This window comes from Bubalus kerabau, chromosome X, assembly GCF_029407905.1.
Source record: "Bubalus kerabau isolate K-KA32 ecotype Philippines breed swamp buffalo chromosome X, PCC_UOA_SB_1v2, whole genome shotgun sequence".
Classification (NCBI taxonomy): domain Eukaryota; kingdom Metazoa; phylum Chordata; class Mammalia; order Artiodactyla; family Bovidae; genus Bubalus; species Bubalus kerabau.
Window position 1 is genome coordinate 94,438,810 of NC_073647.1, and position 26,996 is coordinate 94,465,805.

General features: G+C 51.6%; 1 protein-coding gene across 8 annotated transcripts; it reads right to left on the minus strand.

The window, feature by feature from the left end:
* Positions 1 to 2,756: 2,756 nt before the first annotated feature.
* MED12 (mediator complex subunit 12) lies at positions 2,757 to 25,077 on the minus strand. Of its 8 annotated transcripts, none has more exons than XM_055563791.1 (46): positions 24,947 to 25,077; positions 24,316 to 24,420; positions 23,917 to 24,108; positions 23,624 to 23,780; positions 22,263 to 22,444; positions 21,965 to 22,075; positions 21,598 to 21,852; positions 21,082 to 21,228; positions 20,824 to 20,923; positions 20,557 to 20,693; positions 20,061 to 20,192; positions 19,594 to 19,720; positions 18,901 to 19,130; positions 18,290 to 18,370; positions 17,979 to 18,149; positions 17,632 to 17,776; positions 17,415 to 17,465; positions 16,974 to 17,092; positions 16,640 to 16,783; positions 16,043 to 16,206; positions 15,708 to 15,839; positions 15,060 to 15,287; positions 14,739 to 14,883; positions 14,452 to 14,572; positions 13,993 to 14,094; positions 13,778 to 13,891; positions 13,354 to 13,529; positions 12,994 to 13,173; positions 11,867 to 11,938; positions 11,288 to 11,421; positions 10,958 to 11,119; positions 10,612 to 10,723; positions 10,356 to 10,445; positions 9,812 to 9,921; positions 9,449 to 9,584; positions 9,050 to 9,211; positions 7,720 to 8,094; positions 7,336 to 7,486; positions 6,975 to 7,180; positions 6,742 to 6,816; positions 6,595 to 6,649; positions 6,432 to 6,519; positions 4,478 to 4,706; positions 3,530 to 3,661; positions 3,272 to 3,353; positions 2,757 to 3,036 (listed from the first exon to the last, which is right to left on the minus strand). In XM_055563791.1, exons 1-46 carry the CDS (start codon positions 25,043 to 25,045, stop codon positions 2,993 to 2,995), a joined length of 6,462 nt encoding a protein of 2,153 aa, XP_055419766.1. In that variant the 5' UTR covers positions 25,046 to 25,077; the 3' UTR covers positions 2,757 to 2,992. The 8 variants fall into 8 exon arrangements, with proteins under 8 accessions (XP_055419766.1, XP_055419763.1, XP_055419765.1 ...); XM_055563788.1 differs by having other exon boundaries at positions 7,720 to 8,181; XM_055563790.1 differs by having other exon boundaries at positions 6,432 to 6,649; positions 6,984 to 7,180.
* Between the last annotated feature and the right edge of the window lie 1,919 nt (positions 25,078 to 26,996).

Consider the following 26,996-nt stretch of genomic DNA (forward strand, 5'->3'; position numbering starts at 1 on the left):
GGTACAGACCGCTCATTCACACGGCTTCCCCGCCAGCAACCCCCCCCCACGCCATTAACCCCCTCGGTGCTGCCCCTCCCCGCAAATTCCATTAACCCTTTTGAGATGCCTCCCTCTCCAGTAACCCTTGAGCACCAAATGCTCTTCTCCTGTGAGTCAATTTCCTGCAGCCCTTCCCCATGAACACCTAGACAAATCAACCGACCCCCAAACGCCCTCTGTACCCTAGGACCCACTGTGAGTCCCCAAGGCCAAGATCTCCATCCTGGTCCAACTTGCAATTTGGGAGAAGACAAGGGGAGGTGGCAAAGCCGGAGATTCAGAAAGCATCTGGGGGGTATTCTGGGCTGGAGCAGTATTGGGCGGGGGGCATTGTGCAGGAATGGACTGGTGTCTAGAACTGCAGTATTGGGGGCTTTGCGGGTTCTGAATGGTATTGGGGGATGGAGCTGCAATGGAATGGGTGAGGATAGGATAAAGGCCTCCGTTGGGGGGGGGGCTGCAGAGAGTGGGGGAGGGAGTCTGGCTGTGAGATGCTATGATGGAAGAAGGATGGGGCTGCACTGCGGGGGAGGGGGGACTGGCAATGTGCAAAACAGAAACGGGGCAGGGGGCCCTCAAGAGGGGTATTTTGATGAGCATGCGGGCAGGGCAGTGGAAATAGAGGGACCATGGGCGGGAGGATGATAAGGATGCGGGATTCAGGGAGGAAGGAGGTGGAGGGGAAATGCGGGGGAGGATTGGAGGGGGGGTCAGGGGTGCCGATGAAGAACATGGGGTTGAGGATGGGGTGCATTGGCTGGGAAGTGGAGCACCCCAGGATTGGGAAGGGATAGGATCGGGGCAAGGTATGGGCAGCTAGAGGATGAGAGACCGGGGCAGGCGGCCTCACCTGTTCCCCGGGCTGTTGCGAGCGACTGAACCGGGCCACGGACCACCCATATCGCTTCCAGGCCAAGGGCTCCGCACCCGAATCCCCGAGATCTGCTCTCCGGCAGCCTGGCTGCTGTGCCCGCGCACCGAGGGGGCGCGCTGCGCGTACCCGGACAAGGGGGGGCGCGGTCCCTGCCATTAACTCCTTTTGCGCCAGAGATGGCTCAAGTCCTGGGGCATGGCCCAATTCCTCCCAGGCTCAAACACACTCTCCCCATCCTCTCTCACACACACCCCTCAAATCACAGATAGACGATCTTCCAGGGCAGCTAGTTCAAACTTTACCTTCAAAGCTTGAGACCTCAAAACAAAGGGAGAAACTGAGGCACTGCCTGCAGGAGTCCTCAGTCACACTCCATGAAGACCAGCCTCCAGCCCACTTGGTATCCCTCACCTCTCCTCAGCACCAGCACCACTCAAGCACCAACAATAGGTGTGTAGTGTGGGGTGCACTTTGCCCTCATCCTGTCACTCTCAAAAAGGTCAGCGTTGTTCCTTTCTGTTGGGGCATGTCAGACTCCGGCTGTCAGCATGCCAGTTGTCCAACCATGTCAGTCTCTCCCACTCCAGACCCGGCTGTCTCAGTGTCTTGTGTTCTGTGTGTAGGGCACCTGTCCAGTTTCATTAGCCCCCCATCCGAAGCCCCTCTGAGTGTCCCTTATCCCAGCCAAGCCTCCACCCGTATAGTTCCTCAGAACGTTTCTGTCAGGATAACACAGGGCAGAAGAAAGCTTCAGTCAATTATGTTCAACTTTATCCTGTTGGACAGTTCCTCTCCTTGTGCACACTACTCTTAAATTTAGTAAGTCCCATCTGAGCAAGGGCTTCATGGACCTCAGAGGGACTTGTTTTTGGTAACTTGGGTATTGATTGGTGCTCCTGGTTTTACCAGCACACCTGACAGTTCCCAGTGCTAGAGTGCAACTATGGCCTGGATGGTATCCTGAAGTTGTCCAATCATCAGGTACCACCCACCTATGAGGTTGGGACTGGCCTCTTCCAGCCCCACCAGAGGGCTCCATGATAGTAAATCAGTTGCCTCTCATGGATAGTCTTAGATCTTGAGCCCCAAACCTGAAGGCAAGGGTGCTGAAAATGGCCCTGCCACAGTTCCAAATGTCTCTGGAGCAACATTTTTGAGTTTTCTCTACTATAAGATGGGAGTGAGGAGGTCACTCTGGGTAACTGTGAAGATGGGTCGTGTGAAAACAAACAGTTCCAGTAACAGAGCAGAGAGAGAAAGGGTGCTTCCTTTCACTGGTTTCTTTTCCTCCTGGAACCATTCTGCCCTTCCACCACCTAGGTGATGGCAACACTTACCAATGGAGGACAATGTTTTGTCCCAGAAATGTGACTCAGGGAACTTCTCTATCTAGGACATCACTTGTTGCATGATGGGGACCATACAAGGTGGCCCAAAGGATAGGCAGTGTCTGTCACCCCCACCCCCCACCCTGAAGCTTATTCAAAACCCAGTGTGGGGTGGGTGGAAGAAGAATCAGGTTCCAGTGATTTTTCCCCTGGTCCAGTGGCTCCTCCCCAATCCCAGCAGTGTTTCCTCCATGGAGACAAGCTATACAGAAGCCACACCATCTAGATGAGAAGATGAGCTGCCCTTATTGAGAGACTAAGGCTCTAAGTCTTAACGTATTGCCAGGTTATAGAAAGGAAGAGATGGTAGCAACCCAATTAGAATTCAGAAATGTAGGGGGTGGAAGGTGAACAGGAGAGATGATCTGAAGAGAATGAAGGTGTCCACTTGCTGGTCCAGCCCCGACACCCTTCCAAGAGCCCGCCCTTCCCGGACACGCAGATTCACACACTTTCTTTGCAAAGAAGCTCTGTGTATTGGGTGCAACAGCTCTGGGGTCTCTATATAAATAATATACAAAACCCAACAGCTCAATGCCTCACATTAACAAAAATACTAAAAACTCATTAAAAATGGAGCCTAAGGGAAGAGCCCCAACCACTACTGGTGCTAGCCCAGGAAGAGGACTGGGAATTAAGAGGAAATGGTGGGGCCACATCCAGTGTACAAGCAGTTCCTCCAGGTGGCTCAGTAGCGTCCAAATATGTTGGTACTGGGCTGTGGCTGGGTGTCTGTGAAAAACCAGAGACTATCAGGGATGGGCAGCTGAGCAGGGGCGAGGGTCTGCATGAGGAGAGCCACTCAGGCACCAAAGGAAAGGGGTAGAAGGCAATGCTTCCCCCTACAAGCTGGGCTTGAAGCAATCACCTCAGCCACTTTTACCTCTACCCTCCCCCCCTCCCCCTCCACCACCCCCCCCACCAGTTATTCTGCGGAGGCACTCCTTGGGCAGGAAGGCAGGCTTACTAGAGAGCTGTTGTTGGAGCTGCCGGACCAAAGCTGCTGTCTGTTGTTGTTGCTGTGTCTGCTGAAGCCCCTGGCGCTGGAACTGAGGTGAAAACAGGACATGGAAGGTGGAACTTGAATGTTCCCCATCCTTCTCATCCTCACGTCCCCACCCATCTGTAGAGGGCCTGGGCTTGCCTCCTGCCTCTCCCTAGCTGCACATGCTGCCGCCCCAGTGGGGGCGGGGGGGGGGGGCAGGGGCTGGAGTCCAGCAGCTACCTGGGGCTGGGACTGGGGCTGGGGCTGAGGAGGAGCCGCCTGCTGCTGCTGCTGCTGGTGTGCTTGTTGCTGCTGCTGTTGCTGCTGCTGCTGCTGTTGCTGCTGTTGCTGCTGCTGCTGCTGTTGCTGCTGCTGCCATGAAGACAGAAGAGATCCATGTAAGGAGAGCAAGGGGCTGAACCTCAGTGGTGGAGGGACAGGGAGAGCAGAGGAAGCACAGGGAACTCTGGGTCTGCTGCCTTCCCTGCTCAGGGAGCTGCAGAGAAAATCTCATCTGGAGTGCCCAGCAGATGACCCCCAACTCTCTCCAACCGGGACCCCTGGAAAAGTGGGGAGGGAAGGAACTAACTTCTCAAGGCCCCACTACATGCCAGCTCCCCTGCGGGTACTTAAGGTACTTGCACTGCCTCATTCTATCTTTTTGTCTTTTTTTAAATCTATTTAATTGAAGGATAATTGCTTTATAATATTTGTTTGATTTCTGCCATACATCAACATGAATTAGCCACAGGTGTACATATGTCCCCTCCCTCTTGAACTTCCCTTCCACCCCCTTCCCACCCCTCTAGGTTGTCACAGAGCACCAGGTTTGAGCTCCATGAGTCATACAGCAAATTTCCACTGGCTCTAATTTTACATGTGGTAATGTATGTTTTTCAGTGCTACTCTCTCAATTCATCCCATCCTCTCAATCCCTCTGCTTGTGTCCACAAGTTTGTTCTCCATGTCTGCATCTCTACTGCTGCCCTGAAAAAAGGTGTTCATCAGTATCATCTTTCTAGATTCCACATATACACATTAATATATGACATTTGTTTTTCTCTTTCTGACTTACTTCACTCTATATAATAGGAGAACCACCCAGAAGAGCCTGTGCCTCTCCTTGCTCTCTTCCCCTCCTCCTCCTCCTAGGTCTCCCAGGTCCCAGATGAAATCCCAGGGCCTTACCCGCAGGATCTGCTGCTGCTGCTGCTGCTGCCGGATATGGTACTGTTGCTGCTGCTGCTGCTGCTGCTGCTGCTGCTGTTGCTGCTGTTGCTGCTGCTGCTGCTGCTGCTGCTGCTGCTGCTGCTCAGGCAGGATGGAAGCCGACCGGATGCCGGCCTGGACACCCTGGGGGCCCAGTGGGGTCATGGTGCCTATCATGGGTGTTTGCTGCAGTGTCTGGTGGGAAAACCTACAAAGACAAGGAGAGGCAGAGATCAAGGCATGGGCTGTGGGGGGAGAGGGGCAGATGAGCCCCAGGTCTCTGACCCAAAAGAAATACCAACAGGCCATTTCATTCACTTCTGTCACCAACCAGAAGAGCCTTTTTGGCTTGTGACAGATTACTAAGTTGGGGAATGAGAAGCAAAGACAACCCCCTACTTTAGTGTCTCCTAACCTTCATGGTTAGGGATTTTTCAATTCTGTTGTAGCTGTTTTTCTCTTATGAAAATGAAACACAGCCTGAGCATAGGCTAGCTATTCTATAAATACTCACTAAGGTTGTTCAGCTTATTACTATTGTCAGGGTCTTGAAGACTGCTGAGTTCTATTGCTCCTTACACTTTCCTGACCCCAATTGGTACTTCACCTCAACAGGCTACTGGCTGGGTCCTTGTCTCAAGTCTTCTGTCACCTTCCCTTTGCATCCTCTCCACGTGGTGGTGGTTTAGTCGCTAAGTCATGTCCGGCTCTTGTGACCCCATGGACAGTAGCCTGCCAGGCTCTTCTGTCCATGGGATTCTCTAGGCAGGAATACCGGAGTGGGTTGCCATTTCCTTCTCCAGGGGATCTTCCCAACCCAGGAATCAAACCCAGGTCTCCTGCATTGGCAGGCAGATTCTTCACCAACTGAGCTATAAGGGAAGCCCATCCTCTCCACAAGACCCATGTTAATTTCTCAACATGCCCAAATCATCACATCATTTTCCTGACCAAGAGCGCTTTCGGATTGTGTCTCAACCCCATGCCAAGCATTCCAAGCTCTCTCTCAACCTGTCCACTCCCAGCCTATCCCTACTCCTTCCCTGTCATGAATCTTAAATTCCAGCCAAGCTCTTCTCCTGCCTGTCCTCCCAGCCACCCTACATGTCTTTGTTAATGCTATGTCCTCTACCTGGGATCTCCCTCCTTTTCCTCCTCCACACAAATCCAAATCACAGCTATCCTTCAAAGGCCAACTCAAGTCTGACCTCCTTCATGAAACTTTCTCTGATGATTCAGGCCCACAATGATATCATCCCCCACTTTTCCTGAATTCCCATTTTATTTGACAGCACCCAACTGCACAGCTGATTGTATCTTTCATTACCATGTTCTCTAAGTACTCTTCTGAATAAGTCTCTTCTTCCCAGCTAGAGTAAAAATTCTGTGTGGTGAAGGACTTTGGATTTTTTTCCAATAGTTTTCCTCACCCCACCTGGTCCTAGCATAGTGCTGGCCACACAGTGGGCACTTAATCAGTACCTCTAAGTAAGGGACTTTTCTTCCGGTCCACCCCCACAGTGTTCTCAACCCTAAGCTGCAGAACCTCAAGACATGATTACAATGTCTTTAGTAAGGCCTAACTGACAGTCACTAAGGTGGAAGGATGTGTTCACTGGTCCATTCCAGCACTAAACTGCTCTAATGGTAGCTAGATGACTCCTTCCCACACACTGCATCTATGAACTCCAGGTCTTTCCTTCTTACAAGCATATAAGTGATTTATCCTCTTTGGTTCTCAAAGAAACTTTGGGAAGCAGGCATGAGAGTACTGGCCACCAGTGCCCCTTCCAGCTCTGGCATTTTGTGTTGACAGGCCAGGTATGTGCTCTTGATGCCTCCAAAAGTTCTGACTAGTCTCACCACATCCAGGCCCAGGTGTCCCCAAATTGAAAGCCTCAGTGTCTCCGCCATGCCTGGCTCACTTGGGTACCTTTGAGTGGAGGTCAGCCCATGTCCGTAGGTTGGGGCCTGCTGGTGCACATAGCCACTGGGCCGCTGCTGCAGGTGGCGAGTAGGATCTACAAGAGTAGGATTGGTAGAAGGGTGGGTGCTCTGGTAAGGCTGGCTGGAGTAGCTGGGGGGCACCATGGTACCTGCAGGGCCTGTGTGTTGCTGCAATCCCACATGAGAAACATAAGGAGTATAGCCCTGGAGGGGAGGAGGAGAGAGGGTGTCAGAGCCAGGGGTGTGCAGACCAGCGTGCCTGGAGAGCCCCAAGTCTCCCCACCTTGCACCCTTACCTGGGAGGTCTGCAAACCGTACGAAGAACTGGGAGTCATCTGATGGACAGATGACTGTCCCAACATCCCTTGACTCTGTTAGAGGGAAAAAGGAAACAAACTCAAACTCTGGAAATGCTTTCTGGTGCCTCGTTTCTTGCATCTCCCACTCTCCATGTTCTTGTGAAGACCCCAAATTCCTGTGACCTTCAAAAGCCCCTCTCCCTGACGGCCCTCCCTACGGCCCCTCTCACTATCTTTGCCTGGAGCTGTTGGCGAAGGCGCTGTCCTTGGGGCACTGCAGGCTGCTGCTGTCGGTACACAGACGTCTTGTAGGAGGCAGGTTCCAGTCCCATGACACCAGTCATGGTCGTGGGCAGCACTCCAGGGTAAGGTGGGCGGGTAGGCAGCTTCTGCATCGGTAACCGCACAGGGCGGTATGGATCCACACGGGGGCCACCTGGAAAGGGAAGCCAACTGACCTCTTTAGGCTCTTTGTCCCTCCATCCCCTGCTCAGCACCCTGCGCATCTATAGCTCCTGGGAGAAGTGGCATCGCCCTTCAGATGGGAGGAATATTCGGGTCAGTCCCTCGCACCCAGTGGCTGGTACCCACCTGCTGGCAGTGGCTGGTTCTGGGTGTAGAGGCCTATGGAGCTCTGCCTGTAGCTAAGGTGGGAGATGGAGCTAGGGTTGGCATGGTGCAGGAGGTCTGGAGGCACTGTCACTCCGTAGGGGCCACTTCGGCCTGGGCCCATTCCATAGTCCTGTGTGAACGGCAGGGGAGGAAGGTGAGAGGGCTGGGGTCAAGTGGGAAAGGAGGGCAGAACAGGAGGTGGAGCTATGTGGCTCATTGTTTTAATTCTAAAAGTACTCCTTCCTCAAATGCCCCTAGCCCTCCCACAACCAGGATCAGGAAGAGAGTGGGGCTGGGAAAGACGTGCACAGGGACGGCATGCACAGGGACGGCATGCACAGGGACGGCAGCAGCAGTGCTCACTTCCGTCTTGGCGGCAGGCTGGCTGCGCTTCTTGCCCTTGGTGGACTTCTTCTTGCGTTCCTCAGTGCTGGGTGGAGCAGCTCCAGGTTTGTCAGTTTTGGGGGGCTCTGGAGCCTTTTTTTCAGGCTCTAGCAGGGTGGGGGCAGGGGGTTCCTCATCTTCTGGAGGCAGTGGCAGTGGCTCCAGGTAGTAGGCGCGGGGCCGGGGCCTCAGGTGTGTGTGGTACAGCAGCAGCCGCTGCTGCTCCTCTCCACGGGCCACGCGCCGGTCCACCCGGACTGTTCCAAACCAGCCCCAAGACAGTGGCGCTGATGGCTTCAAGCCCTCAAAAAGATCCCAGGGAGAGATCTTTTGTTTGGTGGAAACCTGAAGACCCTGCTCCAGAAAATGAGAAATAGTGAGCTGCTGAAACTTGGAAAATACAACACAGACCTTGAAGGCTTGCAGGAGAGGGAAAAGTATCTGTTGGCAACAAAAGAAAAAAAAGTTCATGGGTAGATTCAGGGAAGATGGTGAGAGGAAGACAGACACGGATATACACACAGGGGAGGGAGAATGAAGAGGGGACGGTAGGGAGCAGAGGGAGACAGAGACAGACACTGACAGTCAGAGGAAGACAGATATAGAAACAGGAAGGCAGAGAAAGAAAAGGCAGTGAGAGACTGAAGGGAGCCAGAGAGACAGACAGAGAAAGGGAGAGAGAGAAAAACAGGAAGAGAGAGACAGGCCGAGAGAGAGAGATACAGAAAGATAGAGACAAATAAGCAGGAAAACAATGAAGAGAACACCTATAGGAAAGGATTGGGCTTCCGATTTGGAACCCTACATCCTTATTCTCCTCTCCCTCTACTACACACAATGATTATGATTACTCAATAAATACTGCAACTCACAGAAAGAGGGGACAGAGAAAATCATGCTGAGATAGGTGGATGGGAGGAAAGAGATGCAGGGATTAAAGAGATGTGGGCCATCAGCCAGGCAGATAGGTGGGGTGCAGGCTGGGCTGGAGCAGGATGGGCTGTGGGTGGGGCAGAGGAAAGAGGCTGGGGTGCTGAGAAATGGGTGGCAGGTACAAAGGTGATGGGGATGATGGGTAGTGGGGAGGGGTAAAAGGAGAGACCAAGGAAAGAGAATGAGATTCCCAAGACAGGGAGAAGATACTTGAGGAAATTAAGTGATTATCTCACACCCCAGGGATGGTTCTTGCTTCCTCATGAAGCCCAATGAACTTGTTGCAGCTATAAGGTTAAAGCAGGGGAGGCTCTGGCCCAAAGGGGAACAAAGGTGGGAGGCAGGAAGCAGGGAGTGGGAAGATAATGGAACGTGCCTCCTTCTTGAAGATGGAGTCGAAGCCAGCAATCTTGTTCCCCTTGGTGTCAATAAGGGAGCCCTGCGGCTCACACGTGATCACATCTCGAGTCGGCTTGGGCAGTGGCAGCAGCTGGTAAACTTTTTCCAGACTATCCGACTGGCGTTCCGCCAACTCTTTCTGCAGGCACAAGAAGACGGGACAAGAGTTTCAGGACACAGGAAACAAGGAATGGGACCTCTCAGGGGCCAGCACAGAAGCTGGCCCGAAGAAAACCCTCAGTAAATCCTCACTAAACAAGTAACAAAGAAGACACAGATGTGTGAGGGAAGGGTAGAGGGGCAGGATGATGTCACTGAGGCTGGACTCCCTCAAGGAAGAGGGGGGAGGCCTCTAGGCCTTGCTCCCTCTGCTCACCCGCAGCTTCTTCACCAGGTTCATGTAGGCACGTTTGTTTTCCTCCATGCTGCCCTGGGAGATGCTGGACATGTCTGCAGCTAGGGTCCCATTGATGAGCACGCTTAGCATGTCCAGGACAGTGGTGAAGAGCTCGCTATAGCAGGAAGCCAGGGAGAAAACCAGAGGAGAAAGAGTTTCAGACAGAGATGGCCGGCTTGGACATGAGCAGGGAGCAGGCACCCAAACCGTGTGAGAAACCCCAGACCCTGGACCTCAGAGCCCAAAGTGTCAGCCACATCTACTTCCAGGGTCATGCACCTGGTTTGGGGGAGGGGCTCCTCTTGGGGGCGAAAGTGGAAGGAGGGGAGGGGGATGCTTTACTTGTTGGACTGCATGTCGACAGTGCCGCTGATGATGATCTCCAGGAGGAGCACAGCCCACTCCGTGGTCTGCTGGGTGCTGCGCTGCACTGTGTCAAACATGCCCCCCACCTGCCAGGGCCACATCAAGTCAGTCAGATGGCTCAGGGGCGGAGGCCAGCCTTTGGAAGCTCAGATTAGAACCTGGGCTACATGATCTCAGGCCAACGACTTAATTCTCGACCTCTCTGGGCCTTGGTTTCCTTACTTATGTAATGATGAAGTTAGACCAAAGGATGTCCAGGATCTCATTGAACACTCCACAATAGGTGTCTAGGGCTTCTCGGGCCCAGAAAAAATCTACAATACTGAGGCAGGGTCCCTGCAAGGATACAGTCTCCTTAACCACTTCCAGGTCCCACGTCCTTCAGGAGAGATGGGTTAATACGTGAAGATCCAGGCGAACCTGGGCCCTCATCTGCATCCTCGCCTCCCCAGGCTGGGGCTTCTTTGTCTGTGGTCCTAGCTCCACCCCTTTCCTCCTTCTTCCCGGCTCCCTCTCTCACCAGGTTGAGCCGCAGTTTGAGTGCCTCATGCATTAGCTGCTTTGGTTTGCAATCGTCTAAATACTGGTCATCTCTCCAATTAGTCACAATCTAAGACAGAAACAAGTACAACACACAGCTCGGATTTCATCGTGTCCATGCCAAAGCACCCAGGGTGTTCTTGTCAAAAAATACTGAAGATTAAGAGTACATAAGTAGCCTCTTGGCTGCATCCTCCTCCGCCCTCCTGCCTAGCTCCAGGCCCAAAGACCCATACCTGGTGGACCTGGCTGTAGAGCGAGGTAAGGAGTCCCTCACGCTGCTCATCCTGCCCCTTCAGACATGTCAGCACCAGGGATAAGAAGGGCTGCTGGCTCAACAGAGACATGCTAGAGACGGGAGAAGAAAAAGAGCAGAACCAGGTCAGGCGACTTCCAACCTCATTCCTCCAAGCCCCCGACTCTACTCTTTTAACATGTAGCCTCTTGTTTGACCATCTTTCTTCTCCTCCAATTGTACCTTTTTCTGATTTTGACCCTCACCTCTTTGACCCAACTTCTCTTCCTCCCTGGGCCTCCTCTCCATTCCACTCTGCAATCCCAGCCCCACAACAGCCACTTTACCTCTTTTGCTTTTGTCGATCACGTTCTTTGCGGGAAGAGGAGTCCAGGTGCTGGCCGTTCTCCAATTCTTCCCCAGCAGCCTTTAACACATGCCCCTGGACTGAGGTGGGCAGTTTGGCAATGAGAGGAGCCACCAGCCATACACCCGAGCGTTCTAGGGAGCTGGAGAGATGGCACGCGCAGGGTTACAGAGGAGCCAGGCAAGGCTGGAACAATCCCTCCTCTCTTTTCTAGATGGACATGCCTGACACCTCTGGGCAGCTGAAATCATTTGCACTACTGGAAGAGAAAACTCAAAAGGGGATGGGTCCTAACACATTTCTATTCAACCTGAGCACAGGCTTGGTCTTGCTGCTGCTGGGCATGTTGCTTGCAGCATTTCCAGAAGATGACCCTGTCTCTGCAGACTGTTGGAAAACCTCGATTGTGGCCTTGGCGATGTTCTCTAAGAGGGAGTTCATCTCCTAAGGAGGATGAAAGGCACAGGGGAGGTAAATAGGTTAGCTGGTGGCAAAGGCAAAGAGATAGTAGGAGAGATAGGAGATGAAGACAGAGGAAGGCACCTGTGGAGGCTGATGGGAGGGTAGGAACACAACTCTGTTGGGCATCATGCCCTCCACCACCTTGCAGTACTTCTCCAGTGCCCCACTGTCTTCTCCTTTACATACCCCCTTACAGCTGTGGCCACAGAAACAGCCTCTACTACCACAGCTGTGAACCTTCCCCACAGCTCAGAGCCCCAACACTCTCAACCCATGTCCCTTATCATCAGTTCCACACATCCGCCATCTTCCCATCCTCTCTTATCTCCAGAACCCAAAGATAGAACCTAGGCTCTTCTATGGCAGCCCCCTTCCCTGACACATATTGTTGGAAGTGAGCATGAGAGAGGGTCTGGGAACCACTCACATTGTTAGGGGTCTGCTTGATCATGAGCTGCAGTTCCAACGAAGACTGGCGCATGGTCCACTGGTCCAAGTTCTGTGACAGAGACCCCATCAGCAAGCTAGTCATCACTGTTTCATCCCAGCCACTTAGTACCCTGATGCCAGCCCCTGATCTCTCACAACCTTGAATCACATATGCCTGGAGGTCTGAAAGGGCCCTCGACTTCCCCTCTTTAGGAAAGATCACACTTAAATAATCCAAAATGGCTGAAAAAAAACTATCCTATTTCAAAAGTTGTTTTGAAAAAATTTCACATCTTCCCCAGTTTCCTGCTCCAGAGCCTCACATTCCTCTGCATCAGGAAGTTCTGCTTAACGCTTAACTTAAATCTTTGATGTTGAAGTTGAAGCTCGCCACTCCTGTTTTCAAAGTCCTTTACAGACCCGAGGGCTAGTCTTAGTTAATCTCTCTGAGGCATTATCTTCTGTCAGCTGAAGAGGCCTCATTCCTTTAGGTTTTCCTCAACAGCTTTATTTTTCCACCCCCCAGTCACATGAATGTCTGCAGCAGTGTGGTGAGGCAGGAAGGGTGCAGGCAGACCTGGGCTCCTATACTGACTCTAAACTTACCAGCTTCGTGAGTTACTGAACCTCGGTCAAGTTACTTAACCTCTTCAAGCCTCAGTTTCATTGATGCTAAAACAGGGATATTCATACCTACTTCACAGGGTTGTCAAGACTAACTGAGGAAATCTACATAGAGTACTGAGCATGGTACCCAGCATGAAGCAGCCATTCAATAAGCAGTAGCTTTCCAACAGCATTACTACTCATCACTGAGCTACAACCGACATGCTAGACACATAAGACCAAAACCTAGACCTCCCAGATGCTCTGTCTCCCACTGATAAGCCAAAGCCCTACTCCAGCCACTTGTGTGCCCTCACCCAATGGTTCACTCTTGAGTCTAGACCATATTGGCTTGACTTCAAAACCCATGCTGGAGCTGTTTCTCTCACCACCTTTTGTCCATATCCTCATTCATCTTCCTACTTAATTCTCCCTCTCTTTTTCTCTCAAAGTTCCCATCATTTCACCCCAGGTTCAGGCCCCACCACTTTCTCCAAGACCCCCGTCACCTTGGCCTACCTGGAGAATACGCTTAATGCGTTGCCGCTGCGGGTTTTCCCCATCCTCGTTGTCCAGCAGCCGATGTGGGTAGCAGATAAGCTGCATGAGGCGCTGGGCCTGGGCACTGCTCAACACTGGGTCTTGCAGGTCATTGCTGTCCTCACACAACGATTTAAGGCAACGTTCTCCTACCCATTCCTGAGGAAGCCAAGAATCAGGGGACTGGGCCAACCACTGAGGGGCTTAGGAATAAGGGGGATGGACCAGAGGTTGGTGAGGGACAAAATGTATGGCGGGGAGGTGGTGTGATCATGACAGGAAACGAGACTATATTATATAGCAGCATTTAAGAGGTCTGCGGGAGAAGGTGAGACTGACCTGCTGGCAGATGCTGCGTAGCACGTACTTGGCATAGACATCCAGACTGGCTGTCTCCACAGAGATGTTGCGGCCACCCTGCCTCCGACTGCCACTGCCACCTCCTCCCTCCTCCTCTGGAAGTTCTTCTGTTCCTCCTGTCACAGTGAAGCCCGAACCCTTCAGTTCCGCATCCCCTGCGGTTCACGGGTGGGAGATATGGAGTGCAAAGTGAGATCCCAATGCTGTGTGGAGACCTGCCCCAGAGCCACAGAAGCAGCACTCCCCAAATCCTGCCCTATGGGACAGAAACATACTTCCCTCCTTCCTATCCTCCAGAAAGGTCAGACAGACCACCTTTAGGAGGGAGAAAGACTGTCCTTTGTAGTTTAGCTGGCGCTCCACCCTATACACACTTTTGGCACCACTCTTTCTACCCCCATACCAAGTACAAACACAGCCTTGAGAACAGCAAACACAGCTCCATCCACGATGCGGTTCTGGGAGGCAGCCAGCAGGTGGCGGTCACAGGAGGAGCGGATTCCTACAGTAGGCTTGTCTGGTGGAGAGAGCTGAAGTCAGGGGGAAGCCAAAGTAGAAACAGTGGGGGTAGGGTAGCCACACTATCCTTGGCAGCCTGGCTTGGATGGAGTCACTTACTTCCATCCGATTGGCAAGGATTGAGTTGAGGTGTCTTGAAAAGGTGGAGGAGGATGCGGCAGGTAAGCCGGGCCCCTGGCTCAGAGTCCTGTTCACTGCAAGCTACAGAGAAGACACAGAGGTGGGGAAAGGATGAAGGTGGGCTATATGTGGGTTTGTGGGTGCTGAGGCACTAAAACGGTGGCTGAGGTCAGGCAAAAGGAGATAACACATTGGAGAAGAGGTGAGGGAGCCAACTGTTCTATAGTGCAGAGGGGAGAACCTGGAAGGGTCAGGAACAGGAAAGACTGGGGATACAGGTGCAGGGTCAGAAAGAGGCCCCTCCCAGCCTGAGGCACACAACAGAACTGGCTTCTGGTGCCACCAGGAGGCCCACAGTGAACAAGGAGAGCATGGCCATTGAGTGTGTATTGACATTGGGGGTTTAGACTTTCTAAGGGTCACAAATTGGTAGTTTACCAGCATTAAGGAGTGAAGGGATGGCCGCACAGCGAATCAGATCCTCCAGGAGCAAACACTGCCGAGCGATGAGGATGGCAACAAAAGTGGCCAGGGAGTCGTGAAAAGACAGGTCACTGACCTGGAGGAAAAAAGCAGACACACACCAGGACTCAGTGTGGAAAGAGTTCTCCTACTCTGAGTGCTGGGCCTCCATTCTGCATAAAGCTGTCCCTCCACTCTCACAGTCCCTGGGAGCAGACTCCTGCCCTGGGGACTGCCCGGTGCGCCCCCACCCCCAGTCTCACATCTACATTGCAGAGGAGGTCGTTGAAACCACAAGTGCCATTGTTAGAGGAGCAGCACAAGGCCTTAAGCACTCCCAGCCACTCTGCACTCAGTGACTTGCAATAGCCGGTCAGCTCTGCACACAGGATGGCGATGTCATTCACCCTGGGGAAAAGTACAAATGCCCTCAGCAAAAACCTTGTTCTGGCAAAACCTCAGACTCATTAACTTTTCATCGCCACCCCGGCTATAACCAAGGTTGTGGTACCTCCCGGGCAAGTCATCCCTCCCAACATCAGGCGGGAGCGTGGTGCCCATGCCTCACTCAGTACGCCCCATACCTATCCGAATCATGGTGCCCCACACAGACGTGCATAAGGGCATTGCAGACAAAGCTGTAGCGGTTAGCAGGGTTCTCACTAAGACTCTTGCCTAGCCCTGTGTAGGTGAAGGTGTGAGCGGCGGGGTTCTCTAAAGTGTCGATCATGAACTCGGGTGCCCAGCGCATGTTGGACTCTGACGGCTCCACGTTGCAGTAGATGGTATTCTTTACCTTGGAGCAGAAGTCGCTGTAGGGGTAGGGGAGAGGAGAGAGCAGTATTGAGGAAGTGCTAGTGAGCCAGAGGGATGGTCAGGAAAGAGGAGAAAAGAACAAAAAGGAGAAAATGAGGGACCAAGGGCCTTAAGGCAAGAAGAGGGGAAATGGGACAAAGCAGACCAACTGGGCTGGAAAGAAACCCAGTGAGGATAAGGCACAGGGGCCCCAGGAGGCGGGGAGGAGGAGCGTGGGCCCTGCAGGCATGGGCTGGAAGCAAGGCTGATGAGGAAGGAGGCCCACTCTGGGGACCAAGAACACTTAGAGGACACTGTCCCCAAATGACCCTGCAGACACAGCAGGGTGGTAGGCTGTGCTCTGCTCCTGAGTTGGGCGATAGCGAGGAGATGGGATGAGGTCCCACTCTCTACCCCTTACCTTCTACCTCTCTTACCTGAAGAGTTCCCCAAATTTGCTCTTTAAATGGCTACAGGAGGTGTACAGATCATAGAGATATGCAAGGATACAGCGTTCTGCAGAGGAACCATCGGATCGGTTCATCCCATGCTTAACTACGCCACACAGCCTGTCAAGAAAGGACAAGGTCGCACCTGGAGCAATGGCGGGTCTGGGCGCCAAGATTCCTGTCCCTCCGCAATGTTCTGTCCCCTCCCTACCAGGAAGGCATGCAATTCTGCATTGCAAGAGCCTTATGTGTTCTCTGCAAGTCATTTCCAACGGCCTTCACCAGGGCCCCGTGGGTTTTGGTTATTCTGAAGCTCCACTTACCCCTCAAAGACCTGTGCCATCTGGTCCTGGTTGAGGATGAGGCAGGCGTGATAGTGGCGCAGGACAGCCACGATGCACAGGCACAGGCTGGTGGTGTAGCTGCCCACCAGATCTGAGGATTTGAGAAGCAGTTCGGCCTCGACTACACTCAGTTCATTCAGCAGCTAGCAGAGTGAGTGGGGGTTGAGAAACAAGAAGAGGCCTCAAATGTTATACATCATTTCTTTTCCTGTGAGAAAACTGGAGCCCTTTCCTGCTAGAGATGCCTCAGCCTGGAAGGGCTCCAGTGGCATATTCCACTGCCCTTTATTCTATTAACAACAAGCCACATCAATGATCTACCCAGTGTCCAGGATACAATCCTATGAAATCCACAGTGGAAGGACAGTCTGTGCCCAGTGCTCTAATCCATCTCTCAGGCCTCCCCAGGGAGCACTTGAGTCTCTATTCCTGCTGGCTTAGCTCACGGGCCACTCCCCTGACACTAGCCTTTTGGTCCCTCCAAATAACATGGGACACTGGCTTGAGCCTCTGCTCTTGTCCTTGTGACCCTGTACTGCACAAACGCCCTCTCCTTCATCTCCCCAACTCCCCCACCTGAATGGCAAAGTCGATGAGGCCACTGATGCTGAGTGAATATTCCATGAGGTCGAAGATAAACTGCACATGCTGCACCAGAGGCAAGTGGTATGACATGCCAAGGGCAAAGCTCGTGATCTGCTCCAGAACATTCCGGGAGACCTAATAAGGGCAGTGGGAGTGAGATGGGAGTGGAGAGAGGTGAGAAGAACCAGGGCAGCAGGAAAGGATGATGGGGAAAAGGGGTGAGAACAGGAGGCTTAGCCTGCCTGGGGGAAAAAAAGATAAGGAGAGAAGGAAAACAGGACAAGGAGACCAGAATGTGGGAAGGGGGCTGGACTTAGGCCCACACCTGAGCCGTGACCTGGTGTTGGTCATAATGTGAAAGGTGCTGGAACTTAGCAAAGATATCCTCGGCAGTGGGAAAAGCTTCAGGTCGGTTTCGTCGCCGCTTCTGTCCATCCTCCCCACCTGAGGGGACAGTTGAAAGGGACCAGTCAGGACAGGGAAGATAACCAGGCAACTGGGGGTGGGGGGGTATGGAGAGAAGGCTATGGTGGGGAGGGAAAGGGGAAGGAAGGGAGGGAGGGAGGAAGGGAAGGAAGGAAGAGGGAAGATGGGAAGGGAGGGTCAAGGAAGGGGTGGGGGAGGGATGAAGGGAAGGGAACAGTGAAGCAAAGGTTTGGAGGACCACAGACTATGTGGACCTTAGAGGAGTACGTACAGGGAAGTGCTAGGTTGAGGGAGGGAAGGGAGAGGGAGGGCGGGTAGTATGGGGCTTACTGTGAGGTACCTAAGAATGTCAGGTCTCCAGGATTCAGAGGCACAATAGGAGCAAGCTGGTCTGCAGAGGGGGGGAATGAGGGGGGAAGTTTCAAAAGGACTAGAGCTCTCAGGAGACTCCAAGAGACAGGACATTGGGACATGACTGGGAGTTCCCTATGCTGGGGAAGGGAAGACTGACTAAGGCGCTCTTTGGGGGAGATCTATTTCAGGTGCCTCAAACCCACCAGTTTCTGCTGTCCCCTTGCGGTTCAGAACCTTCAGGATATCCTTGGTAATTTTCTTGATGGCATGGCGGGCATCATCTCGCTGCTTTCCCACCCCAAACAGTACGACCAACCGCTGGTTGCACTCATGGCTGCATGACTCCTCCTGCATCCCAGCAGCACCATCAGACTCCAGCAGGGATCACTCTCCCTCCTCTCAAAAGCATGCTCCATGCCCCTCAGCACCCCAGCACTCCAACCCTTCCCAGCATACCACACCCTTAAGAACAGCTCCAACCCCTCGGCAAAGTCCTTGGACAGAAACCTGGGCTCAGAACAGAGGGTCGGAAGGTGTTGGCAAACGGTACCTGGGGGATGGGAAAGTGTGTGGCATACTGCACATGCCGTGGCTGGTCATAAAGAACCCCAAGGGTTCCTTCTAGCTTCTCCTTGGGTGGGGGCTTCACCTCCTTCTCAACATCTGGTTTCTCAGGGGATGGACTGCCCTTCCCCTCACAGGGCATAGTAGGGGAGAACAACTAAGAGAAAGGCGAAAGGGCAGAACGTTTAGAGGAAGACAAAAGGATTGCAGGGGGCGCATAAAGAAACTCCCCAAAGTGGCATAACAGAAGGACCTCAGGAGCTGGATGCTTCCACACCAGTATGTAACTTAACTTACTGAGAAATCAGGCTTTTCCATGTCCTCAAAGAGCACACTGGAGCTAGGGTCAATGTCCATAGACTCTGAGAGCCCTGGATCCTGAGTGTAGAGAACAGAAGTGAAGCTGCTTTAGCCCTGAGGAGCTGCTCCCCACCATCTCAAAAGGTTGACTGGAGTTGAAGAGAGGAGCCCATACTGGGAAAAGCATTGGTTCCAGATCCAAGCCTTGACTGGTCCCTTAACCTCTGCAGGCCTTGGTTTCTCTCAGCTTTAAAATGAGGATAAAGATATCTCGTGGGGGTGGGGGGCAGGGGGTGGCGGGGAATTCCCTGGTGGTCCAGTGGCAAAGACTCGGCACATTTACTGCCGTGGTCCCTGGTTGGGCAACTAAGATCCCACAAGCTGTGTGACACAGCCCCCGTGAAAAAAGAAAAACAATACCTCACAGGTCTGTTGTGAGAATCAAATGAAAAAAAAAAAATAAATAACTTGAGAGTGCTTGCTAAACTGCAAAGCACTAAGCAAATCCTATCCTCCTTTTTTGGTAAAGGATTCTCAGAGGACTCATGGAGCCAGGAAGATGGGGCTGTCAAGAAGAAACAATCTAGGACAAGGAAAAGCTCACTCACCTCCAGCTTGCTGCTGCTGCTGCCCTCAGCCTCCTTGCGCTCTGGGTCATCAGCTGGGTCATCAAAGGGAGAGGGAGGCCGGGGACCAGGGGCTCCGAAGGCAAGGTCCCCTCGGGAGATAAGGGTGCAAGTGTACATGTTGTGGGAGAAAACATCATGTCGAATCAGTTCACAGAACAGCAGTACCAAGTTAAAGAATTCCACTCGTTCACTCTCACTTCGGGGGTCCGCTGGAGAGAGGGAAGGAGAAAAGATGAGTTAGAGGAGCACAAAAGAGACAGGCAGAAAGAAAGAAATACACCGAAGGCATGGTGCTCCTAGGTACCTGAAGTAGACAAGAATAGGAATGACTCAAAAGAAAAAAAAAAACCAACAAAACCAAAGCTATTGAGGGACAAAGTGTGGTTGGTTATCCTACCCCACCTTCTGCCCCACACACCATCTCCTAAAGGAATACAGCATCTCTACTATTTATACGTGAAAATGCGTCAACTGCATGCTCTCATTCTTATTCTTATCTTTATTTTTTGACCCTGTTGAACTGTAAGATGATCAAAGACTAGAATTATGTCCAAAAGTCATTATGCTTAGAGCTCAAGACTGAAATATATTCCAGAAGGCCCTTCACTATGCTTTCTGATGACAGGATGGCTGAGTCTAGGCAGAGGGAACCAGAGAGTGGCAGGTCCATACTCAGCATGGGAGCCTGTGTATCCAGAAACTGTAAGAGGACATCTTGGAAAATGGGAGCACTGGGAGCAGAAAGGGAGCCAGAGGCAATGGAACCCTTCTCATCTGCAGCTTCCGATTCTCCACAACGCTGTAAGATGAAAGAACAGACTATAAGATTGGGTTTCAACTATTTCTTCACTCGCCCATGTGCAATCCTTGAACTACTGACTGTTCTGCTTCCATCCCCAAGGTTTTTACTTCCACTCCCCTCCCCTGACTCCCATTTTCTTTACCATCTCCCAATTGCACCTTGGTCGCTTCTCTTAACTCTGACATGGTTCCGTTCCTTTCTACTTTTGCCTTATGTCCTCAAATTTCCCTGTACATTTTCTACCACTTCTTCACTCTCACAATTTCAACTTTGGTCCCACTACCAGCTCAATCTGGCTTCGATCCCAACTGCCACTGCCCCATGGGCTGCCCCTAACCTCAGCCTCAATCTCTGCCTGTCTCTTCTCCAGCAGCTTGGCTACCACCATCGCACGATGCCGACCAGAACGCTTGCAGCTGACAGCCCATTCACACAGTAATGATACCACTGCATCATCATCTGAGGAGATCTGGAGACCAAAGGAAGATAGGGTAAGTAAGGTAGAGTTGAGGACAAAGAACCAAGTTCCAATTTCCTAGTAACTAGACTCCATTTTTGGAGAAGGTAATGGCACCCCACTCCAGTACTCTTGCCTGGAAAATCCTATGGACAGAGGAGCCTAGTAGGCTGCAGTCCATGGGGCCACACAGAGTCGGACACGACTAAAGCAACTTAGCAGCTGCAGCAGACTCCATCTTAAAATATCCTAGGCTCAGTAAGATGGGTAGTCTCTTCAGACATCCTCTGGCTTCAATGCCTCACCACACTTTCCCCTCATATATACTGTTGCTTTTGCTCTGTTTTTCACTTCTCTTCCCCTTCTTGCTTATTACCTCGTGCCCATCCTTGCTAGGCCCCAATCCAAAGATTCGATTACAGAGGGAATCAAGAGAGTTGCTGAAGTCAGAGCGTTCAAAACTATGGCTGTCCAACACTTCCAAAGTATGGAGTACTCGTCCAATGGTGAAGCCTAAGGAGGAAAAGTGGTAAAGGGGACTTAACTAGAGGCCTGGTCTACACCAACTCTCAGATCTGTATGTCCTTACCATCCTGATCCTTTCCCCAAACATTCTTCTTATTGTCTGTCTTCTGGCACCCACCTGCAGTAGCTTCCTGGCACTTATCAAAAGACCAGCGAACCTCAACGGCCTGTCCTCGTTCCTTGATCTGTTGCTCGATCTCCCGCAACTTTGCACGGACCTGCAAAAAGGAGGGCTTTAAGGATGTAGTAAAGCATAAAGAAAAAGGCCAGGGCTCCAGGCTAAAAGAACAGTTGCAGGCGCTAGGTCACTATTTCTGAACGGGTAACTTCTCACATCCCAGTCCCCTGGGGGTACCAGGCTATTGGTCAGACTTACCTGCTGAGTGAAGGCACTGTTGCCCTCTGGCATGGGCAGGTTGGAGGGGGCAATAGGCAGGTGGTCAAGTGGTGAGCCAGTCTTGATTCGACTATCAGTCAGTGAATAGTGCCAAACCAGGGCACTAGGACAACACAGCAGGATGGTCTGCCAGACAGAAACAGCTAAGTCAAACTCGGTTTCCATGGCTACCTGTCTAGAAGCCCACTATAAGACCCCACCCTTTGGCTTCTGATCCAAGTCATTCTGAGTCCCTGGGGTGGCACCACTCCATCTCTGAGCCCCTCTCCTCATCTACCCTCCTAAAGGCTTTGGGTCTGCTATTTAGGCCTGGATGGGTATTAACTGAAAAGGAACTAACACCCCATGAATGAGAAGCCAACAATTTCCAAGCAAATTCTCAGTGCCTACTTTTGGCCCCAAGTTAGAATCACTCCCATTTTCTAGGACAAGCACCTGACTCTTCTCAAGATGCCTCTTAATACTAATACTTTCATGGGACCACCCAGTACCTACCTGAAGGATACAGCTGAGGCCAAAAACTAGGGGCCGGTGCTGAGGGCACATAAGCAGGTCACTAAAGGGTGTAGAGGGTGTGCTGCTACTTGGGGGCTGAGGAGCAGGGGTGGTGGGCAGTGTGCTTGTCGACTGAGCAGACATCACATGAGATGAGTGACTGCTCACACCATCCAGCTGCAGGGCCAGTCTCCGTGTACAGAAGTAGGCGAGGCGGCGGGAGAGGTACGCAGACTGAACAAACTCTCCAGAGTACTGTGAAGACATGACGATCAAACCCCCCAGTTCTCTCCGAGGGACACAGCTCTTGTGCCTTATATCTCCTCAAATCCTCCTGAGACCCCCCCCACCAAATCCTAGGCCTTACTCGAAGCAGCAGAGGCAGCAGCAGTTTAAGCAATTCATCCTCTCCAGGGCGGATTTTCTCAAAACACTCAAGTACCCAGGTCAGAAACTCATGTCTGTCCAGCATTCCGTCCTATGGACACCAGGGGTGGGAAGGCGATGAGTTTCAAACAGGGACTATTAGAGATGAGGCAGAGAAAGTAAATGAAAGGATGAGGAAAACCACCAGTGGGGCAAGGTGGCAGGTGGACTCTGCTCCATGTTGGCAGAGTATGAGGTCAGGCTCATTTCTATGCAACACGACACACTCTCCTTCCTACCTGAAACATGAACATGGCCAGCTTCTCGTTGTAGTCCCACTGCCGGATTGCCATCTCAACATCATGGGGCAAGGGCCCTATCGTGGAGCCACAGCCCCCACTTCCAGCAGGCCCTGGCCGGTAGTATTCAGCCATCTTTTGAAGCTGCTCCCATAAGCACTTGGTGATGATCTGAGTCCATTCTAAAAAAAGATGGGGAGATGGCTATTTTACAATGTCCCTCTGCTTAGAACACCTTCTGTCCCTCACCTCCACTCCCAGTCACCATGTTTCTAAATCCTATTCATCCCCATATAGGCTCTAGTCAAATGCCACCTTCAACAACAGGTCCTACTGTATAGCACAAGGAACTACATTCGATATTCTATAGTAAGCTATAATGGGAAAGAATACAAAAAAGAATGTAGATAAACACACACACACATGTATAACTGAATCACTCTGGTGTACACTAGAAACTAATACAACAGTATAAATCTACTATACTTCAACAAAATAAATTAAAACAAAACAAAAACAAATATCACCTTCCTAAAGCCTTTCCAGGTATCCCCAAAAGAAAATAACCTTTATGTTCACGGAATTCTCAAAGAAACTTCTGCCTCCATTTTTTTAATATTACATAATATTATTTATTTATTTTTGGCTGCTCTGGGTCTTCATTGCTGCACACAAGCTTCTCTAGTTGTGGTAAGTGGGGCTAGTCTCTAGTTGGGGAGTATAGGCTTCTCGTTGTAGTGGCTTCTCTTGTAGAGCACAGGCTCTAGGGTGTGCAGGCTTCAGTAGTTGGGGCACATGGGCTCCAGAGCACAGACTCAATAGTTGTGGCTCACAGACTTAGCTGCTCCGAGGCATGTGGGATCTTTCCAGATTAGGGATCGAACCCATGTCTCCTGCACTGGCAGGTGGATTCTTTACCACTGAGCCACCAAGGAAGCCCCTGCCTCCATTTTTGACATTATGTTTCTATATTTAATTATGGGATTTGTACAGTGGCCTTAGCATCCCTACTAGACTATAAGCATCCTAAGTGTAGGGATTAGGTAGTGATTATCTTTATAGCCCAGTACCCACTCCAGTGTTCTTGCCTGGAGAATCCCAGGGATAGCGGAGCCTGGTGGGCTGCCGTCTATGGGGTCGCACAGAGTCGGACACGACTGAAGCGACTTAGCAGCAGCAGCAGCAGCAGCAGCAGCACACATACAGTAGATACTCAAGACACTTGATGTTTACTAACTGAGTGAATGCAAGATACAAGCAGAAGCAAGGAATATAGATGAGGAAGGAGAGTAATTGCAAGGTTTCTCCACCACTCTTTGAAGTGATCAGTGGAAGGATCCCTGGTATTAGGAGTTACTCACCTGTGAAGGGGTCAATATGTCTCTTCTTAACCTTGGTCTCTGAGATTGCTGCATAGTAGGCACAGGTCATCTTAATGAGCCAGGCGGCCCGCATCACAGGCACTGTGTATTTGGCTAAATACCCAAACACTTCTTCCTTCTTACTGAAAATAGGGACCTGAATGGACATTGCAAACAGTGAGACTTCTCTCACCCCAGTGAGCTGACACCCATGTACTTCAATCTGAGAATCAGAGGGTACTTGGTACTCACGTTCCCCTCTTTGGCCTGAAGAACAGGAAACAGTACCTCACCTTTTTGGCTAGTTGTGTGAGTGGCTTGGTACCAGCCAGATCAGTAAACCAAGTGTTAATGGCACTCTGGGATCGTGCAGTCACCAGCCAGAAGTTGTCCTTCTGGTTCACTTGGGGCTTCCTTCGACCAATGTCAGGGAGGGTGTTACAACGTAACTTCTCTGTAATGATGCTGTTGAAGTTGGAACTGATCTGAGGGAAGAAAACTACACCTCAGGGTGGGAAGAAGGGGCAGAAAGGTGGCTGTGCCTTTGATGGGCAAATGCCAATGTGGTAGCATTAGGTTACAAAGGAAAACACCGCCAGTTAGGTCATCCCTTTACGTCTTCCCAGCCTAGGGCCTTTGCTCCCTCTCAGATTCTTCCAGCCTTTTCCTTCAGCCTGATGGGGTTGTCTCACCTTGGCAGGATTAAAGTTGACATTCTTGGCAGTGCCATGTTCATCCCCAGAGACAGCAGGCTGGTTATTGAAACCTTGTTTTACATTCAAGGCCGTTAATTCATCCTGAGGCAGGAAAACAACATTTTAGCTTTTTTCTTCCTTGGGGGAGATGGTGGTGGTGGTGGAAGAGGGCAGAAGAGAAGGGAACAAGGGTGGAAAAAAATAGGAAAATGATTGGGGAGTAGATAACACATTATTATTTAAAAATAATCTCATATTCATTTGGACCCCACCCTCACCCCCACAGTACTAAGATTCCCAATCCCCAGAGCTCGCTCAACAGCACTCTTCCCTTGTGAGTTTACAAGCAGCCTTAGTTCACCCAGCCGCCTCAGACAACTTTCTGAGGTCTGTGTGTAGAGGGGGCGCCTCCAGCGTGGCCCCAACATCACTCCCGGTTCTAGCTCAGAAACCAGCCCCCACCTCCCCCAGGTCTTACTCTCCGACACCAGTCCACTTTACTCTTCCCCCTTTCGGGACTTGCGCTCCCACAGAGCCGCCCCGCCCCCGCTCCCCCGAGCCATCAGTGCTTCCTCCTATGCCGATTGCTGGCCCCTGGCCCCCTGGGAGCCCGAATTTCTGAACTCACCTCCTTCTGTTTGGGATCTTGAGGGTACACATCAGGAGGCCCCAGCCGCGGCCGCTTCAGGGGCCGGTGTTCGTAGCTCAAGATCCCAAAGGCCGCCATCTTGCTCAGCCCGTAACGACAGAGGCGCCAGCCGGGCCCGATCGCGGGGGGGGAGGGGGGGGGCGGGTAGGGGAGAGGGAGCCGAAAAGAGGGGCGGCGGTGGCGAGGACGGCAGCCGAGAGACTACAAGGGGCACGTTAGAAACTCCCGATCTTTGCCGGAAACTACCGAGGGAAACCGAGGGACGCCGGGAACCGTCTGACAATACCGACCGCAGCAGGGGCGGGCCCAGCCCGGCGTGGGGCGGAGCTCCGCGCCCCCGGAGCTTTTCGGCGCCCGCCACGGGAGGTGGATTTCACTCAGTCAAGATTCCTGCAGCGACCACCAGTCGTGTGCTGCACTGGGGATACGAACCTGCGAGGTGGGAGGCGGCCGAGGCGATGAGCTCCTACTGGAACTGGGTTCTCGGAGCCTCTCTCAGTTCTCGGCCTCGAATAAGGGCTAGATCGTCTGTAGGAACTCTTGCCTTTTTCAACCGCTTCTTCGTTTTCGCATCTGAAAAATAGGTATACTACTAACACCTCTTTTAAGGGACTGTTGCGAAGATTAGAAACTATATATGCATGAGAAAGCACGTGTTAAGCCCTGAAAGGTCGGCTCTAATCCCTCAAGGTCTTTATGATACATCACTGAGGTTCTTAACCTCTTGTGTTTCACAATCCCATTAAAATGCTGATGGAAGCTAAGGCCCTTCTTCCCAGAAAAAAATGCGCATAGAGATATGCAAAATAGATACTTTCTAAGAAAAGGAGTATGGCAAGGCTGTATATTGTCACCCTGCTCATTTAACTTATATGCAGAGTACATCATGAGAAACGCTGGGCTGGAAGAAGCACAAGCTGGAGTCAAGATTGCCGGGAGAAATACCAATAACCTCACATATGCAGATGACACCACCCTTATGGCAGAAAGTGAAGAAATAAAGAGTCTCATGATGAAAGTCAAAGAGGAGAGTGAAAAAGTTGGCTTAAGGCTCAACATTCAGAAAACGAAGATCATGGCATCCGGTCCCATCACTTCATGGCAAATAGATGGGGAAACAGTGGAAACAGTGTCTGACTTTATTTTGGGGGGGCTCCAAAATCACTGCAGATGGTGATTGCAGCCATGAAATTAAGAGACGCTTACTCCTTGGAAGGAAAGCTAGACAACCTAGACAGCATATTAAAAAGCAGAGACATTACTTTGTCAACAAAGGTCTGTCTAGTCAAGGCTATGATTTTTCCAGTAGTCATGTATGGATGTGAGAGTTGGACTATAAAGAAAGCTGAACGCTGAAGAATTGATGCTTTTGAATTGTGGTGCTGGAGAAGACTCTTGAGAGTCCTTTGGACTACAAGGAGATCCAACCAGTCCATCCTAAAGGAGATCAGTCCTGGGTGTTCTTTGGAAGGACTGATGTTGAAGCTGAAACTCCAATACTTTGGCCACCTGATGGGAAGAACGGACTCATTTGAAAAGACCCTGATGCTGGGAAGGATTGAGGGTAGGAGGAGAAGGGGATGACAGAGGATGAGATGGTTGGATGGCATCACCAACTCAATGGACATGAGTTTGGGTAAACTCCGGGAGTTGGTGATGCACAGCGAGGCCTGGCATGCTGCGGTTCATGGGTTCCCCAAGAGTCAGACAGGACTGAGCTGAACTGAACTGATACAGACTAGATACTTTGTAGGGAGATTCTTAGGCCCTCTCCTGAAGTTTATTCATATATCCTCTAAGGGTCCATGAACTTCAGGTTAAGAATCCTTGCTCTATCGAGAGAGGCACCTACTAAGTGTCAGATGCTTTTCAGACGTTGTCTCTAATCCACCCACCCCCCCCTCCAAAAAAACCAGTGTTAGGGATATTATTGTATCCATTTTGTGGTTGAGGAAGCTGATTTTCAGAGTGGAAGTTCACTTGCCCTGTGTTGTATGGCTACTGAGTAACAGTTGAGACTAGGCTACTG

Excerpts from the sequence above, each read along its gene's own strand:
- MED12 (XM_055563785.1), bottom strand. The coding sequence starts at position 25,045 with ATGGCGGCCTTTGGGATCTTGAGCTACGAACACCGGCCCCTGAAGCGG. Across the intron at positions 24,109-24,315 it reads TCAACTTTAATCCTGCCAAG|ATCAGTTCCAACTTCAACAG; the intron begins GTGAGACAACCC and ends TTCTTCCCTCAG. Across the intron at positions 17,466-17,631 it reads CAAGGGGACAGCAGAAACTG|ACCAGCTTGCTCCTATTGTG; the intron begins GTGGGTTTGAGG and ends CCCCCTCTGCAG.